Source organism: Zootoca vivipara, chromosome 2, assembly GCF_963506605.1.
Source record: "Zootoca vivipara chromosome 2, rZooViv1.1, whole genome shotgun sequence".
NCBI classification, from domain to species: Eukaryota; Metazoa; Chordata; class Lepidosauria; order Squamata; family Lacertidae; genus Zootoca; species Zootoca vivipara.
Window position 1 is genome coordinate 38,828,405 of NC_083277.1, and position 18,972 is coordinate 38,847,376.

At 44.6% G+C, this 18,972-nt stretch overlaps 1 protein-coding gene across 5 annotated transcripts in view; it reads left to right on the plus strand.

Annotated features, from left to right (window-relative positions):
* The first annotated feature begins 252 nt into the window (after positions 1-252).
* The window catches only part of SLC41A3 (solute carrier family 41 member 3), a 52,371-nt gene continuing 33,651 nt past the window's right edge, over positions 253-18,972 (plus strand). Inside the window, exons 1-2 of one of the 5 annotated variants that reach the window (XM_035106485.2) lie at positions 253-636; positions 7,578-7,892. In XM_035106485.2, the coding sequence (XP_034962376.2) occupies positions 7,602-7,892 (291 nt within the window). In that variant the 5' untranslated portion in view covers positions 253-636; positions 7,578-7,601. Of the gene's footprint in view, positions 637-4,717; positions 4,870-7,577; positions 7,893-14,260; positions 14,813-18,972 lie in introns of those variants that run through there. The other 4 variants (XM_035106486.2, XM_035106487.2, XM_035106488.2 and 1 more) reach the window with 4 other exon arrangements.

Below are 18,972 nucleotides of genomic sequence, written 5' to 3' on the forward strand. Positions count from 1 at the left end.
AGTAATACATCATTGTTAACTGAGGACCCATCAAGTTACTGTACTTACATAGTTAGCTATGGGTCTCAAGTTTGTCCGCCCCCACCCCTCCCGGCCCCGCATTTCTCAAGGCACTTCTCATTTGCTTTTTGAAGCTCAGTTGAAAACTGATAGCATAAGTCATAACCATCTTGGCGAGGCCACTATTTTTAACAAAGCCAACATGCTCCTCTCTCCCATCTAACCCTGCTCTCATAATAACTCACGAAAGCAAGGTGGAGCAACACACAACCACTGTGGTCCAGCGATTCCTCTGATGGAAAAAAATAAAGCTTTCCTTGCCGCAGATGACGCAGCATGGAGCACCACTTGTGAAGATGCGAAGATACACAATTTTGCCCAGCGAGCTGAAATTTAAGCCTGGTTTCAAAACGACACCCTGAAACGATGCACAGCTCTGGGACACAGCAGCTGCAGGGTTCAGTTACTGCCACTTGCAAAATCTTGCAACTCTTTTGTAGCTGTGGAGTTGAAGCCTTAGCCTTACAGGACCATGTGAAGCACCGTTTCTGGCATTAAGAAGCTTCTTGCCTAACCACCTCATTTCCTGAACTGAGCTTCGGTGGAACAGGCAGTTGTTCCAGCTGTGACCTGGAGGTAAGGGTTCTAAATCCTGAAAACTTTAAAGAACATAAAGAGCATGGTTCCAATCAATTTAACATGAGAATGGCTGACAGAATGTTCCTCTTTCTTAGCTGTTGTGATTAGTAATTTTAATGCCAAACAGGCAATAATAAAAGGGGATAAGTATATGCAAATGAGTTAGTACCAGATAGACCAATCATTTCCCTTTCTTGTGCAAACGATGCATGTGTTTACTGGTTCTAAATACCATTTCCCGTTCACTCAGACCACTGCAAAAGTTCTTGTTACAGGTAGGTAGCCGTGTTGGTCTGACGTAGTCAAAACAAAATAAAAAAATTCCTTCCAGCAGCACCTTAAAGACCAACTAAGTTTTTTTTTTTTGGTATGAGCTTTCGTGTGCATGCAATCTGAAGAAGTGTGCATGCACACGAAAGCTCATACCAAAATAAAAAACTTAGTTGGTCTTTAAGGTGCTGGCTGGAAGGAACTTTTTTATTTTGTTTCAACTACTGCAAAAGGTTTTCCTTGTGTACAAATGCAACAAGGTTTAGAATTCGGGGTTTTGAAATACAGTAGCTATTACATAGATCCTATTTAGACCATATTCTAGGGCCAAATAGATCCAAATGTTTCTTTGAGAATACTTTCTAGGTAGCACAATTGTAATTTATGAAATATTATATCATCTTTTTAACATGCTTCCAATATATGCCATACTAGGATTTCAATAACAACCAACATTACTATTAAATACGATACTCTCACCGGAAGGGGGGAAATGCACAAAGCAAAGCTGTTAAGGTGAAATTATAATAATTCCTGGTGTGGTCCGTCTGCTTTACTAAGGAGTTAAGACACAGAATTGCATCTCCTTTCAATACAGCACAGAGTTATATTTTCCTGTCAGTTCCTTGGCCACATACAGCAATCTCTTCCTCTCATTCTCGCTATCCCGGGCAGGCGGCAAAAGTTTGTTAAAGTTCCTTTTATAACCTGCTATACGTGACTGGTGGACTGCATTTAGTCAGATGGGTCACAGGCTCACAGTCAGCATTCAGTAGCCTTGGGCAGCTGCCAGAGCCTCAAAATCCCACAAGGGCCGCACAGCATTGATGCTGCTCTTGAGCATATTATGCCGGATGGCAGATAGCTAGGCTGAGAGCTGCCATTTTAAATTTCCCAGGGCACTGTGGGAAATAAAAATGGTGGCTTGTAGCCACTCGTGACTGCTGGGCTCCAATGCAGAATGGGACAGTTAGGGCTATTTCCCAAATGCCCCTTTGAACTTGCTTTTTTGCTGTACCATCTTTAATAAGCGTTTGTGCGTGTGTTTTAAATCCTATGAAATAAAACAGCAGCAAAAAAGTTGATTCTATGGTGCTGGGGTGACAATGTTTGCTGACTCTCTGCCTTGGAAGGGAAGACCTACAATCAATTAAAAGAGGCACAGAGAAAGCAGCACACACACTGCTGTAGAAAATAAACGGGCCACCAGGCAATACCCAGTATTTATAATGGCTCATTAAAAACAAAAGTTACAGGACAGCACACATTATTAATGAAGTGGGAATTAAGTGTGTGGTCATTTTTTTTTTAAACCCACCTATCCTTTCAGACTTTCCTCTTGGTACATTTCCTTTTTTCTTCCTTTTTTTAAAAAAAGCCTTTAAACCTTGTGCTAGCACATATGGAACACAATGTTAATGATGCAGAAGAGACCATTTTTCACTGTTTCAGACTTTTACATCCATTACTCTCCTGTTTATTAAGCCCATGAGGTTCACAGTACAGAATTTATTTGGAAATCCCACTCCCCTACAACTTTAAGCCAAAGGCATTAGGAAATAAACGGACAAAATGATATGTAATAAAAAAAACAGGAAATGTTATTGGTTTTTTTTTTAAAAAACTGTATATCATTTCAGCAAAGACAAACCACAAGCCAATGCTGTTGCCAGGATTTTAAACTTTTTATTTATTTAATTTTCCTTTGCAGAACATACATTTGCAATGCAAGCAATAAATCTTGTACGTATCTGGCAGATCGTTCTGTGTGGACTACCAACCAGTATTTCAAAATCTCGATGTATTATAAAGGTAGCTCCCAACTGTGTGCTATTCAATTTAGCAGAAACACACAAATACTATGGGTTTGCCCAGAAGTACCTGTAAACATCTGAGGTGGTGTTCTGCGAACGAAGGCAAATCATTTGGGGAAATTTCTACACAAATCTAATTTATTTTTCTTTATAAAGGTGCATTTGTAGAACACTGCCTCAGATAAACGATTAAGGTGGTGTACGGGAGGGGGGGGAGGAAGCGGCTGCAAAAAAGCACAATATACCATAAAACAATGCAAAATAATTATAAAAAATGAAATTCCTTCCAGCAGCACCTTAGAGACCAACTAAGTTTGTCATTGGTATGAGCTTTTGTGTGCATGCACACTTCAGAATAATAATAATAATAATAACTGAAACAGAATAATAATAATAATTTATTATTTATACCAGATGCTTATATATAGTGAGAGGGTGGGGAAGGGTATTACTCCCTCCTTGTGGTGGGAGTGGGTGATTGACTGCCTGATAGCTGTTGACGACTGTTAACGACTGCAATTGGTCTTACAGGAAAAAGCAAGGGGCGAGATGGCTAAAGATAGCTTTGTCGTGTATAATGAGTTAATAATCCAATGTCTTTATTCAGACCTGGTCTCTCCATGGTTTTAAGCTTGGTAATAAGTTGCAGTTCAGCAACTTCTCTTTCCAGTCTATTTCTGATATTCTTTTGTAATAAGACAGCTGACTCTCTCTTCTTGAAAATGCCTGTTGGCATTAAAATATATCCAAGAGAGACTTGGAAGTTAGCAGCAAGGATGCCTGAATCTTTGCTGGACAAGCGTTCCACAGCATGGTCTGGTAGGATATGGGAAGCCAGTGCAGATGTTTAGCAAAGATGTCACTCGCTGTTGCTAATCTACCCCTATTGGCACTTTAGCGGCTGCATTCTGCACTAGCTAGTGCAAATAGACAGGGCCCAAGGGCAGCCCCGCACAGAACACATTCCAGATATCCAGTCTTAAGGCTAGCAAACCATGGTTGGAATAGTGGTCAGGCTGTCTAGATACAGCTGTATCGGTGGCACCAGATGAAGCTGGTAAAAGACACTCCTTTCAATAGCTCTGAGGTGGGTGCAAGCGTCTTTGCTCATATTAAGAAGGCCGTTGCAGAGCACAAATAACCTATTTTCTCAGCATCAACGCTGAAACACATGCTGAAACACGTAATCCCTTCACTACATGTCACAACAGGTGGTGCTGTGGTCTAAATCACTGAGCCCCTTGGGCTTGCCGATCAGGTCAGCGGTTCGAATCCCCACGACGGAGTGAGCTCCCGTTGCTCTGTCCCAGCTCCTGCCAACCTAGCAGTTTGAAAGCACACCAGTGCAAGTAAATAAATAGGTACCGCTGCGGTGGGAAGATAAGACGGTGTTTCCATGCGCTCTGGCTTTCGTCATGGTGTTCTGTTGCGCCAGAAGCAGTTTAGTCATGCTGGCCACAGGACCCAGAAAACTGTCTGTGGACAAATGCTGGCAAAGTAGAGTTGAGCACTGCAACCCCTGTTGCCTTTGACTGGACTTAACCGTCCAGGGGTCCTTTACATTTATTTACATGTCCATTGACTGGCAGCGCCCACCATTTCTACTTGTCCTTCTCCAGCTGGGCACTGGCGTTATCAGAGCCTCTCTGTACTGCCAACAGGATTAGGGGAAGCAGTAACGTCCCCTTGAGCATGTGCAGAGTGCTCCAAGCAACTGACGGGGGGGGGAGAGAAATAAGCCTCCCCAGACAACCCTGGAAACCGACACCCCCTCTCTCTTTTAAAACACTCCAGCATATAAAACCCGCTGCGCTGCAAGCAGAGGTGCGTTGGCAACCAGGGCTGGCGGCTGCAGCCCAGGACGAGTCCAGAGGCGGCATGTGCTCAAGGGGCGGCACTCTCCGCCCGTGGCCGCGCGTCCCTCCGAGCAGGCCCGCCCCTCGCCTTCGCTGCGCGGGCTTTCCGCTTCCCCCTTCCGCGGGCCGCTTCCTTTTCCGCCGCGGAGCCGCCTGGCCAAAGCTCCGCTGCCTCCCAGATAGGGTGGAGCGGCGCGCCCTGCTTCGCATGCGCTCCCGATGCGCGCGATGCCCCTGTCGGATCCCAGGGGGCGATAGACTCCGGCGGGGAAGGACAAAGGCGGCCGCCGGTAAGTTGCTGGCGAGGGGCGTGACTCTCCGCGCCTTATATGGAGGGAGCGTTGCTTTATATACCTTTGCTTTCTCGCATCTTTTCAACACGCTGCACGCCCTTAATTAAATAAAATAAAATCGTAGTGAGTGAGTTGGAATCCGTCTGTCTCGGGGAAACAATTGTTTACCAGATCGTAGGATTTGGAATGGTGTTCCCCCGCCCCCAATGTATTATAATCTAGCGTTTTCTGTGATCCAAGCTTTTTGTCGCTGGGGAAATTGAGGCTGGTCGCTAGCGACTTGCTCCAGCAGAGGACAGTCCTACTGCGTTAACATGATAGATGTGGATCTGTGACGGTCTTGAGCCCAGGGCAGAGTTCAGCATTGACCTCTGGGTCCACCACTGCAGGAATGGCACTAATGTTGCTTGGTTTTGGCCAAGAAAGCACCCCCGTTGGTGTATCCAGCAGCAGAAATAGCACCAGAGCGCTTTATTTATTAGGTTTGTCAGAGATTCTGTAAGGTAAGGTACATCCTGTACTTCAGAACACTTATGTTCCACAGAAATTTGTTTGCTTTGAAAATTTATTCCACACCTACCTTTGAAAAGAAACTCGATTTGGCTAATGGGTCACAACAGCAGTTCCCATTAAGATCAAAATGTCAACATCAGAAACTTAAACAATAAAACAGATTCCAAAACAGCCCGGGGAAATTAAAACATTGGGTATATACCAACTGAAGGAGAAACCATCACCCTTTTCAAACAATCATGCTAAATGGACCCCCCCATTTCTCACTTCTGGTATTAATATCAGGAGAGTGTGGAGACCAGGAGCTGCCATAGCCAACAACTGGGTTTTCTCTAATGCTCTGGGCAGGAGGAAGTGGGAAAAGGTGGCTATACAGAAGAGAGGAAAAACAGCAGGAACTGTGACTGGACCAGAGTAGCCAGCTACTGGGAAAAATGTTATCAAAGCTGTCTCCTTAAACCATAAATGAATGCCCTTAGATAAATAGGGGAGCTATCCTAATGGAGATAAGGCACATGGAGCAACACGTTTTTGCATTTACTTTGCTGTGCCAGCTCCATGGATTGGGCCCTTTTCGAGGAACTGAACCAGCTTTGGATCCAGTGGGCCCATCATTGCTCTCCACCCCTGAAATGCCCCATTTGGGGGCCTTAAACTAGCTGCAGCTGGTGAGACCAACCACTGCTAGTAGCAGGCGTTGTGCTTTCAGCAGGTGCCTCCACAGCAGCAGAGCCCATTGGAAGGACATCTCTGCCAAATCCTAACCTACACTAGCACCATGGATTGTGGATTAGGATAGTTCTGTAAGTGAATTGCATCCGGTTGATAAGTAGGTGTTTCGCACCCAAGGGGCAGCACGTGGATTGATTCTCACAGACGTGCTTGTTTCTCTGGTGTTGGCCAGGTATGGAGCTGGTTCAGAGATCAGCTTACAAACCAGGGTTCCTGGATATGTGTAGGCTACGCGTTTTATTTAATTAGTACATTGGAGGTTGGATGGCAGCTAACAGATTGAGGTTGAATCCTGACAAGACAGAAGTGCTGTTGGTGGGGGGCAGGAGACGGGCAGGTGTGGAGGACTCCCTGGTCCTGAATGGGGTAACTGTGCCCCTGAAGGACCAGGTGTGCAGCCTGGGAGTCTTTTCGGACTCACAGCTGTCAATGGAGGCGCAGGTTAATTCTGTGTCCAGGGCAGCTGTTTATCAGCTCCATCTGGTACGCAGGCTGAGACCCTACCTGCCCGCGGACTGTCTCGCCAGAGTGGTGCATGCTCTAGTTATCTCTCGCTTGGACTACTGCAATGCGCTCTACGTGGGGCTACTTTTGAAGGTGACCCGAAAACTACAATTAATCCAGAATGCGGTAGCTAGACTGGTGACTGGGAGCAGCCGCCGAGACCACATAACACCGGTCTTGAAAGACCTGCATTGGCTCCCAGTACGTTTCCGAGCACAATTCAAAGTGTTGGTGCTGACCTTAAAAGCGCTAAACGGCCTCGGTCCAGTATACCTGAAGGAGCGTCTCCACCTCCATCACTCTGCCCGGACACTGAGGTCCAGTGCCGAGGGCCTTCTGGCGGTTCCCTCGCTGCGAGAAGCCAAGTTACAGGGAACCAGGCAGAGGGCCTTCTCGGTAGTGGCACCCACCCTGTGGAACGCCCTCCCACCAGATGTCAAAAAGAAAAATAACTACCAGACTTTTAGAGGACATCTGAAGGCAGCCCTGTTTAGGGAAGCTTTTAATCTTTAAGAAATTAGTGTATTCTAATATTTCTGTTGGAAGCCGCCCAGAGTGGCTGGGGAAACCCAGCCAGATGGGCGGGGTATAAATAATAAATTATTATTATTTTATTACCGTACTTATATGCTTCCTTTGGGTGAGGGCAGCTCTGTGCAGCTTCTAGGTCTCCCATTCAGGCAGTGTCCCATCCAGCCATTGAGCAGGCTGAGAGAGCTACAGCATAGAAGCATTATGTGCCCTGAGTCCATTCTCTAAAGGCCACCTGTGCACAAAGTTGGGTGAATCTGTTGAAATGTGTTACCTTCCTTTGGATACCCGGAGAAATGAAAGAGTGCCAATGTGCTTTCCTTCTCAAAGGCATCGTGGAATGGCTCCCTCTTATTGCCTTTGTCTCTTTCTCTCCCGTTTCTTTTTCTCTCTGGTCTGGTCTCCATCTCACCCTTGCCCCAAAGGACTCCTGAACTGGAAGAGCCAGCATGAAAGGTGAAGAAACTCGGCAGCGGAGAAAGGAAGGCAGAACTCGCAATGGAGAGCGGTCCAGGCACAAAGCAAAGGGCAAGGTTAAACACAAAGAGAGCAAACTTGGCAGCCAGGGGACAGAGGATGGCTCTTTGCTGGTGCCAGAGAAGCAGCCTGCAGAAGCAAAAGTGGCTATGGCAAAGCTTCAGGAGGAGTCTGCCATCGTGATTGGCCTACAGGTGCTCCTGCCGTACCTGATGGCGGGCATGGGCATGGTCCTTGCAGGGATGGTCTTGGATTACGTTCAGGTAGGAAGAACAGAAAGTTCTGTGCATTTGCTTCAGTGTGTTCTGTGATTAGAGGGTACAGGCTCTGTGATGTTTCTCTGCTAGCTGTCAACAGCCCAGGGCAGTTAAAATCTCATATTGTCCATAGTTTCAAAATCCCTTTGCCTGTATTTCCTTCAAGGCTAAGGCTGGATTTCTGCACACACTTTATATGGAAGGTTATGGATGTCCTGCAAGTCTGTTGAACTTAGTAAATATGTGTGGAGTAGGGGTGTACAGGCATGTTCCTTAGTTGATTCAAGAATTAGAACGCTGTATCGCTGTGTCCCTTCCTGGCCTAGGGCTGTTTATAGATGGCTTCTGTACAGTGGAACCTCGGTTTACGAACACCTTGGTTTACGAATTTTCGGTTTACGAACGCCGCGGACCCATCTGGAACGGATTAATTCACTTTCCATTACTTTCAATGGGAAAGTTCACTTCAGTTTATGAACGCTTCAGTTTATGAGCAGACTTCCGGAACCAATTGTGTTCATAAACCGAGGTACCACTGTATATAGCATCTACAGATTCTGCTGTTCTCTGTTCCTATCTCTGCTAGTTGCTAATGTTACATATTTATTGCTTTAATCTTGTTTTGTGTACTGTCTTAAGTGCAATAGCTGTAGATAATGTCTGAAATAAATAGCCTTAAACACAAACTCTTATTTATTTATTTCATTATTTTATAAAATTTATACACTGCTTGATTATAAAAACAACAGCAACAAAGCGTTTTGCAAAAGGATGAAATAATAAAATCAAGAAAAAAATTACAGTCCTAAACTCAGAGGTTTGTCCTACTGCTACCAATGAGATGTGTCAACATTGGATTACAGTCTTAAACAAACAAGGTTTTAAAAGTACTAAATCAAGTGTTGACATTTTTTTTACTAGAGACAGGTGGCTCAACCCTCTGTTTTATTTTTCTATTAATGTTTTCTGTCTATTCTATAAGTTAAAACTAGAATTTGAATAAGTGCTTCCTAATAGGTGCTTTTTAAAGGACTGCAATCCTTTTCTCCCACTACCTGATTTATTTAACTAGCAAGGCACCAGGTCATGCTGCCCCTTATCTAACAGATAGGAGGATGACACTGAAACAACAAAGCCAGGGGCGCGGGGCGCACGGAGAACCTTTCCTGCATGTCCTGACCACTTTAACAGAGCTAGAGTTAATATTTCTCTTGGATATTTAGCAAATCAGTCAGGTCCCATAAGGTTAGAGGTCCCACCTATTTCAAATTGACATTGTGTCCCATAACTCATTTTATTGCACAGTGGTACCTCAGGTTACAGACGCTTCAGGTTACAGACTCCGCTAACCCAGAAATAGTACCTCAGGTTAAGAACTTTGCTTCAGGATGAGAACAGAAATCGCGCGGTGGCGGCGCGGCAGCAGCAGGAGGCCCCATTAGCTAAAGTGGTACCTCAGGTTAAGAACAATTTCAGGTTAAGAACGGACCTCCAGAACGAATTAAGTTCTTAACCAGAGGTACCACTATGCTAGATAATGAAGGACATACTGTACACGCTATTAAGAATCCCTGTATAAACAGGCACCATATTATTGTTTTTAATATGTACCCTTTTAAGACAGTTAAATCACTACAGTCAAACCTCAGCTGTTGAACATAATCCATTCCAGAAGCCCTTTCGGCTTCCGAAATGTTTGACAACTGTGGCGCAGATTCTGATTGGTTTCAGGAGCTTCCTGCACTCAAGCGGAAGCCACATCAGACGTTCAGCTTTCAAAAAACGTTCAAAAACCTGAGCATTTACTTCCAGGTTTTCGGTGTCCGGGAGCTGAAACGTTCCAAAACGGAGGCGTTCTGTAGCCGAGGTTTGACTGTATTCATTATTTTTATTCATTTATTATTGGATCTTAATAGCAACAGTGCAAACAAATAAAATCAGGATTCACTGAAGTTCAAAGGAAGGACATGTTATCCTCATCCAATAAAGAGAATCATGACACTGGGAATGGGGATCCTCTGGCCCTAATCCAGTTTACCAGGCCTCACAATCTGGCCCCCAGGCCATGTCCCTGAAGAGAAGAAAGAGTCTAGTTTTCATCCCCATTGTGGCATGGCTGTAAACCAGGCATAGGCAAACTCGGCCTTCCAGATGTTTTGGGACTACAATTCCCATCATCCCTGACCACTGGTCCTGTTAGCTAGGGATCATGGGAGTTGTAGTCCCAAAACAGCTGGAGGGCCAAGTTTACCTATGCCTGCTCTAAACCCAGGACACACAGCTTTCCACTGAGGTAATGCTTAAAAAAGGTTCTTTACGTCTGTTCATATAGCCATTGCGTCTAGCAAGGTCCTTTTGATTTAGCTGTGGGGAAGTTTTATGCAAGTTCAGTCAACTTTGCCTATCTCTCTTTCTTTTTACTTCCTAATTGACAATAACTGTAAAGTGCTTTGGAAGTCTAGAATCATAGAGTTGGATCATCTAGTCCAGACCCCTGCAAGGCAGGAATCTCAACTGAAGCATCCATGGCAGATGGCCACCCAACCTCTGCTTAAAAACCTCCAAGGAAGGCGAGTTCAGAACTTCCCAAGGGAGACTGTTCCACAATGTGCAGTAGACGTGCAGTAGAAATGCTACATATTGGATTTTTACCGACGTTTATGCTCTTAAATATGTTGTTGAAGTCGCTTGGATGCCTTTCTGCAAGCAACTAACAAGGTCAATAGATAATTATTAATATAAAAAATGAGTATCTGAGACCAAGAACTATATTTATTTGTCTAGTTAGCTAGCTATCTTTGTTTGAAAACACTTAATCCTTGACTGGCTCACTTGGATTGTTATTTTGGTTTTGATGGCATTTCTTATTTATTTTTGTTGTGTGTAGGTAGCTGTCTTGTTTACCTCTTTAGTGCTTCGGGGTGCTGGGCACCATACGGGAGTCTTACAATGAAAAGAAAACTCCTGTTCTCAAGTGTGCACAGATTCATAAGCTGATTTATTTCTCTGCTGGCAGATGCAGGCCTCTTGGCTGGAGACACCTTAACTGTGTAATAAAGGAAGGAAGAAATTGTACACTCTCAGGTCTCCTGAGTTAACTGGTGCTTTCCGAATATTGATTTGTTGCTGTAGGCTTTTTTTATGGTGCTTACTTAATAATGGACGGAGATGGAGAGCAATAAACTCATTCACCCAAGACTGTTGAACCTTACTGAAGGCCATGCTTGCTACAGTATTCCAGTAGGAACTGGAACTGCTCCCTGTGCGATGTAATCGCTGTGTGAGAGAGGGGAAGCAGCAGAGAGAGCAGGGGATGGGAAATGGCAGAGATCAAATTGAACGCCATTTTGGAGCCCCATCACCTCTGTGGGAAATGGGCTACAAGGAGGCCCTGCTCTTTTAACTCCCAGCACAGGTTGTAAGATCCAGCATGAAGGATGGGGGAAATTGGTTGATAAAGTAAATGAGTGGCAGCGAGGTTTGGGGGAGCTGGAGTCACCACCCTGCCATTTTTGGAGATGTTTCTGTAACATGGCCTGCCTTTAATATGTTCTCATATATGTGTATTTTGTACATACAGCAAGGCAAGTGGCTACTCAGGAGAAGGGCTGGCTTTGGTGGTACCCTGGCTGTAGAATTGGCCCTCCCCCTCACAAAAGGCTTACCTGGTATCCTTTTTATGGTGCCAAAAAGCTATTTCCCCCCACCTTTTTTTAATTAAAAAAAGTTGTTTTAAATAAGCCTCTCACACCATTTCATAGAATTGTAGAGTTGGGATTTGAGAGAAAGAAAATCTCTCTCTCTCTCTCTCTCTCTCTCTCTCTCTCTCTCTCTCTCTCTCTCTCTCTGTGTGTGTGTGTGTGTGTGTGTGTATTAATGTAAATTGTTTTATTCCGTTTCCACTAGACAGATTTTTTAATTGTTTTTTAAGTACAGTCGTACCTCAGAAGCTGAACAGAATCCGTTCCGGAAGTCCGCTTGACTTCCAAAAAGTTCGGAAATGAAAGCACAACTTCTGATTGGCTGCAGGGAGCTCTTGCAGCCAATCGGAAGCCGTAGAAGCCCCATCGGATGCTCGACTTCCAAAAATAGTTCGCAAACCGAAAATAGTCACTTCCAGGTTTGCAGCGTTCGGGAGCCAAAACTTTTGAGAACTAAGCTGTTCGTAAACCAAGGTATGACTGTATTGCGTATTGTATTGTTAATACTTTGTTTTGCCTTTTGGGCCTCCAAACTGGGTCGAGAGTGTTTGCTGGTAGGCAGCCATACTTAATCAGGGAATCTCGTTCTGACCCTGTCCGTTGGCCAGAGAGACCTAAGGATGGTGTGCACCCCCTGCCACCCAGAAAGAAAACATTATGTCAAGGGGGAGACCAGTGTGACCCCCCCCCCACCCACCCAGCAGTCAGCTGGAGGAGAAGCAGCTCTGGGGAGCTTGCTTCCCACCCCCTCCCTTCCAAAGAGAACACTCGGCTCAAACTGCCAGTTGTTTTCAGACTCTGAAGGGAAACACTGTGCGGCCCGTCAGCCGGAAGATTAAGGGGATCTGGGTGTGGGTAGGTGTGAAGGGGAATCTGCAGTACCCCTCCATGCTGCCATTTCTGGAAGGGAACAAGGGATCTGAATACTGTTTTTCTGGAAGTGATGCTGTTCCATAGGAACAGGAAGCCTGAAGAGGTTTTATTTCCTCTTCCTGTACAGCAAGGTAATGTCTAAGGACCATTCAGCGGATGCTAGATATAGATGCACTAGGTATGAGCCAGGCACGTGTCTTAACTGAATAGATGCCTCTTCCCCGTGGAGAGGAAAGCATCTAAAAAGATTAGTGTCAAGGCAGATATTATAATGGAAACCTTTTTTAAAAAAAGCAAAAAAACAACAACAAACCCACACCATCCAGCTTGTGTCAGAAAGGCTTCCTTATTATTTGATCTTCATGATCAACCCACTTTTAGTAATCAGAGTGAAATCTGTGGGGGTGCTTGCAGAGATAAAGTGGGCATTAGCGTTGTGTAACACCATTTGAAGGAAAGGCCGCTTTGCGAGGATCTGTGGTACCAAAAGGTGGCACAGAACCGTTTAAATTAGTAAATAACAGAACAAAAATCAGGTAAGTTTGTTACCTGAAATGCCTGTATGTCCTACATGTAACTGTGCGTCAATGCAAAACACCCATTAAAAGAAAACATGACCCTCGACATCTTTAATTTGGGGGTGCTATCGCTTTTTAGAAAATTATTTAAACAATCAGATTTCTATCCCTTTTTTGTTGTATCCCTTTTGATCCAAAACTAGACTCAAGGTGGCACTGAATGGACAAAAACTACACCACAAACTATTTGCCATCCAATTAATGACAGCCCCCTCCTGGTCTCACTCATAATCAAGAATGTGTACTGAGATTTTCTTCTTATAGAATTGATCAAAGGGCATGACAACATATCTCAGACAGAAACTTCCCACATCTAAATTCCCACACAGTTGACAAAATTTGAACCACCTGGGCTAGAACTTTCCCACCAGGATTCCACGGAAGGGGTTGGGCTGATAGAGCTCCACTGATCATTTTTACACTAGTGTGCCAAATGTCCTTTCTCTCAAGCCACCACGGACTGTGTCAGTTCCCCCCCCTCTTCTTTCATCTTCTTTTCTTTTTTAAGCTACGGCATAACAGTGCCTTGCAGACTTTTAGGACAGGAAGTAAAAACAAAAAAACAAACCACATAGAACCAACCCCCTGGAAACTTTTCCATTGACTAACAAGACTAAAGAACTACCTTAAATAAAACTTGTGCACAGACTCTTATCACAGGCCTTTGCATAGTAGCTGAAGGCTGAAGTGATGACAGCAGATAAGGGTGTTAGCCTTTGAAGCTCATTGGTGTTTGCTGTGGAATTTTTTTCTTCTTCTGAAAGTCAGTCTTTTAGAGACAAGCAACCACATATTTCCTGAACTTTTACACCCTTAGCAAAGCTTGGGGAAACGGAGAGAAGAAAAGGGAGCAGAGGGACAAGAGCGCCTTTCCACTCGGTACATCTCCTAAGCTATTCCTCTTGACCTCTTCAGTGGGACCAGCCTCCTATCACCTTGAGGAAACAAGAGGGAAAACAAGAGAAAACTGAAGAGTTCATTCCCCTCCACCGCCTTGACTCGGGACAGCAAGCAAGTATAGTTCAGTGTCAACGCATGATGAGCTGGAAGCAGTTGTGACCGTTTCAACAGCGCAGGCTTACATTTCCAACCATCGTATTTGTAACTTGAGGAGAAAGGACACCAGTGACGGAAATATTCAAGAGGGATTTTTGCACAGTCTGTTACTCTACATGCTGGTGGAACTCGGTGCCATAGCTTAAGCTGGTCTTTCTGGTTTCCACCCAGGTTGCTGAAGTCACCGAAGAAGTGGTTTTGTATGTATTTATCCGTAAACATCTTAATCAAATTCCTTCCTCTGGATTCTGTTTACTTTCTGGAGTATAATGTAAAGAAGGAGCTGCCTTGAAGTGTTAATGAAAGCTGCATTTATCTAAGGCAAATGGAATTTATAGAAAGTAGCCTTGTGGCTCTTTTGTAGAAGGGAGAAGACTGCAAACAGAAGACACGTGGTGGCAGAACCCTGACTTAAGACGTGCTTTAGGCTCTGGAATGTACAACTGAAAGTGAGGACCACCTCCATATCCTGGATTTCCTCCAGCCCACCTGCTTCTTGGGTATGCGTTAATGGCGCTCAGTCATGGTGTTCACGCAGCTGAAATTGGAGCTGTGCTTCCATGGGAAGAAACTCAGAGGTTTCACCTGCAGGTACATCAGATCGGTCAGTGGATTCCTTCCAGAGTCATCGTTCACCCTGGCATCACAAATTTTTGGGCCATTCATCCTTTCAGGTCTCGGCCTGTTATCTGCTGGGTTGTTGATCGATACTGTTCAAGTATGTATGTGCTTTCAAGTACGTTAGTAACAACATTGGTAAATGTGGCCTGGTGACGTTGAGCATCACTTTTTAAATTGTGGGTACCTAGGAGTAGCTATGAGCACTGTCGTGTGCTTCCTTGGCCTGTGGGGAAAGTGCTTTCCATGGGCATGCTAGAGTCACAAAGAGGTATTTCAGAGGAAGGCTCTCGTTCATTTTCAAGGCACATGGCTGTATTTAACTGTCTGAGAGCACAGCTACTAGGATGAGTTGTATAATACTAATGAGAGAGGGGCCAACAGGGAATCCTGGGGAGTATATAAATGTTTGGGAAATCCCTCTCTAGGCAAGCTTCAGACTTCTGAGCTCTGAAGTTCAGTGGTAGGTGAACAAGGAAGCTGCTCATTTTGCTCTGAACCTGAGTGGTACAGCATAGGGGAGGGGATCATTTTCACTTCTCCTTTCCACATAGTGGAATTTGGCTGGGGGTGCAACCCTTGACCCTTATTTCCTTCCTACTGTGAGTGGCTCAGACAGGCCAATTCCTTCTCTCTTCCCCTCCCTTTTCCTCTCTCTTTCAACTGACACTCGTTTGAACCCAACATTCCATGATAACTGTCCTTGTTGGTCTGTTTTTGTGGGAGGACGCGGTGTCCTTTTTTTCTGTTTGTAATTTCCAAATTAATGTTTTTCTTCAATATCTGGGAAGTCCGCTGAGTATGTGACAACCCTTGCCTTGTCTGTGGGTGGTTCATTTCACTGTTCCATTGAGTCCCATGGCAGGTCCCTCACGCATGTGACTTTGCTTACACCAGGAGAGAGTCATTTGCATCTTAACCCTGCGCACAAGTCTTTGGGGATAAGCCCCACATGCTCTTAATCTTTGTAACATGTGTCACTATTATATATTATATTAGCCCAAATTCACTCATTCATCCTCTCACTCCCCCCTCCTTTCCTCTCCCCGTCATTTTTGATCCTGGTAGAAATGTCACCCGTGATTTTGCTGCCTCCCCTGAGCATCAGCTGATATACAGCAAAAAAAAAAAAGGGGGGGGGAGGAAACAGCCAGTTCATGCACGACATATAAGGAATGGAAGTCAAACATGCACCATTAGATCTCCGGCAGCACTGACCTTGCCACTTTTCCTGCCATGGTTTTCATCGTCACCCTCGGGGACAAATTGCACACGATGCTTAACGAGTAGCATGATTGATTACAGGTGCAGTAAGGGAAATTCCTACCACAAATGCAGTTTATGGTATGGAGAGGCTTGTTTCTTCATTTTCCAGCCACAAGTGGTAAAGACGTTCTGCCCTCCCCATTTGGCCAGAAGCCTGGGAGGGAGGGCATTTCCACCAGTGCCAATTGGACCCCCCCACCCCCACCACCTATCCCTGCAGTTATTGTTCTGATTGTGAATGGGGAGAGAAAAGGGGCCATGATGCCGATCATTTAATTAACGAAACTCCAGGATATAGCTGTATGCAACACACTGGGCATCATTTTGAACACTTAGAATCAGATGCCACAAAGACGATATTGCGCTGTTGAGCTCCATGTTAATTGATAGCCATGTCATGTAGGTCTTCCAGCCATGTGGACCACATAATGTAAGACAGGCATCCCCAAACTTCGGCCCTCCAGATGTTTTGGACTACAATTCCCATCATCCCTGAACACTGGTCCTGTTAGCTAGGGATCATGGGAGTTGTAGGCCAAAACATCTGGAGGGCCGCAGTTTGGGGATGCCTGATGTAAGAGCTCAGCTGACTGTACTGGATACAGGTGATAAGGACAGATCCCAACCTCGTCATAACTGAGCAGAAAGTAATAAAAACATTAACTGACACTACTCACTCTGTGTACACTGTCCACTCTGCAAAAGAGCAGTCTCTGTGCGTCACTGCTTTATGAGCTCAACAGTGTCATGAGGAAAGCAAAATTAAGAGGTGCAGACAAGGGAGGAATGAGTAACTCTTGGCTCCAGTTTGAGATGAATGCAGAGGTCACCGAGCCAGCCTATACCGTTGATGGTGCTGTTGTAATTTCAGAATACTTGCATTCATTTTAGAGGGTTTTTTTTTAAAAAAAAATGTGCTGAAGGTTGGATTTGATGGATTAAAAACAAAAACAAAAAAACCCTTAAGGCTGTGAGTCACACATAATGATTCATGGAAAAATAACCGTATTCTAAAGGGGAAGGGGAAGGAATTAAAAATTGGGGGTTACTTGATTTCTCTGTTACTGCCTGTAATTGAACGACAGGTGTTGTCTTTTTAACGTGCACAGAAGATGGTTAGGATATCATGCCTCCATGTTTAGGCTGCTTTTGTTGTCACCCAAGTGTTTGCCGTTGGGTCTACACACCCCTTTCCAATCAAGTCTGGAAGATTAGCAAGCTAATGTCCAGGGTTACTTCTCTCATCTAATCCATCTTTTTGAACACATATATCACGATCCAAGATGCTAAAGCTACTAATCACTACTAATGCAACTTACACTGTGTTTTGTCCTCCTATGCATCTTTCTTTCATATTGCACAGCTTTGAAACAGCACTTTGTTCTTCAGTCCGTCCGTCCGTCCCCCATTCTGTTCCTTTCAGCATTTCTGGTACTCATGTAAATGCATAGCTTAGTAGTTGGAACCCATAGTAGTCAATCCATATCTAATGATGCTTGGCAAGTTTTGGACTGCCTGTCCTTGCAGAAAAATAGTGGGGAGAGTCATTCCACCATCTGCTGTCTCAAAGTCCTGAAAATTAGGTTTGTTTATGACTAATTCAGGGGAGTATCTTTAGCAGCAGAACATAATCATGCAAATGCACTAGCCTTGCCACATTTTTTTTTCCTGATATGGAACTCTTAAGAAGCTGCTGGCCTAATTGACTCAGGGAGGCTTTTGCTGCCCTCTTGGTGATCATCCTTCAATAGGCTGAGGAGAAGAGTGAGGGTTTGTTCAGTTGGAGAGGAGTGAAAGAGGAGGAAGATCTATGAGCAGCGGCTGGGGAGACCTGAGGGAGAAAGGTGGGTTACAGGAAGGGAAATTTGGTGGGGAGATAAGTTTCAGGTGAGGGGAGGAATGTAGGCAATTTGGGAGGAGATACAGTGATCCCTCGCAAGACTAATTTAATTCGTTCTGTGAGTCAATTTGTCTTGCGAATCGCGGTTTCCCATAGGAATGCATTGAAACTTCTTCTTTTTTGCCCATAGGAACGCATTAATTAAATTTCAATGCATTCCTATGGGAAACCGTGATTCGCAAGATGAATTTTTCGCAAAACAAATTCGTCTTGCGAGTCACCATCAGATCGCAAGATGCATTCGTCTTGTGGAAAATTCGTCTTGCAGGGCATTGGTCTTGCAAGGTACCACTGTAGATAAATTTTCATGGAGAAGAAGGCAACTGAGGAAAGGAAGGATTGGAATAGCTACCAAGAGGAAGAGATAAACAAGAGGCTAGAAGGGTAGGAAAATGACGCTTGTTCCATTGCTGCTTCAGCCTCCTGTAATTCCTTGCAGGCAGGTTCCTACTTGTTAATCTATAATTCAAGCTCTCCGTTGTTCGAACTTATCTTTTCATCTAACAGCACCTTCTTTGGGTCACATTCCTACAAGCTCCTCATATACAACTGCTCTTAGCAATGAACTGGTTCTTTGTCTTCTTCGCCTCATTCCTTTCCCAAGGCCCACTGAGCCTCTGTGGTAATTTCCAGTTGATTTTGCAGACCTTCACTGGTCTTTGTCATTAGGTTTATCAGCTGGTATTAAATACCGACGTGTGGCTCTATTCTCACCTGAACTATCTCCTGCCGTGGCCCACCATGTGTCTCTCCTGTTCCCACACCCTGGAATGAAGGCATATGGACATACATGCCATTAATGGAGAACCTCTGCCCCTCTAGAAGTTGGACTATAACAGTCAGGGATAGTCAGGGATAGTAATATATACAATCAGATCTCTGGTTCATTGAATCCAGGGCTTTCTGCTCTGACTGACCGGCAAAGGATCCAGGAACAAAAAGTTGAGGTCACGGTTGCTCCTTAGAGCAAGTGAAGGAACCTGCCACCCTTAATGACTTCTAAATGATCTCGTCACAAAATGTTATGGGAAGGAGGAGTAAGTGATTCATTGGCAATATCCTATAGGTTCCCATGACAGAAACATAACATTATT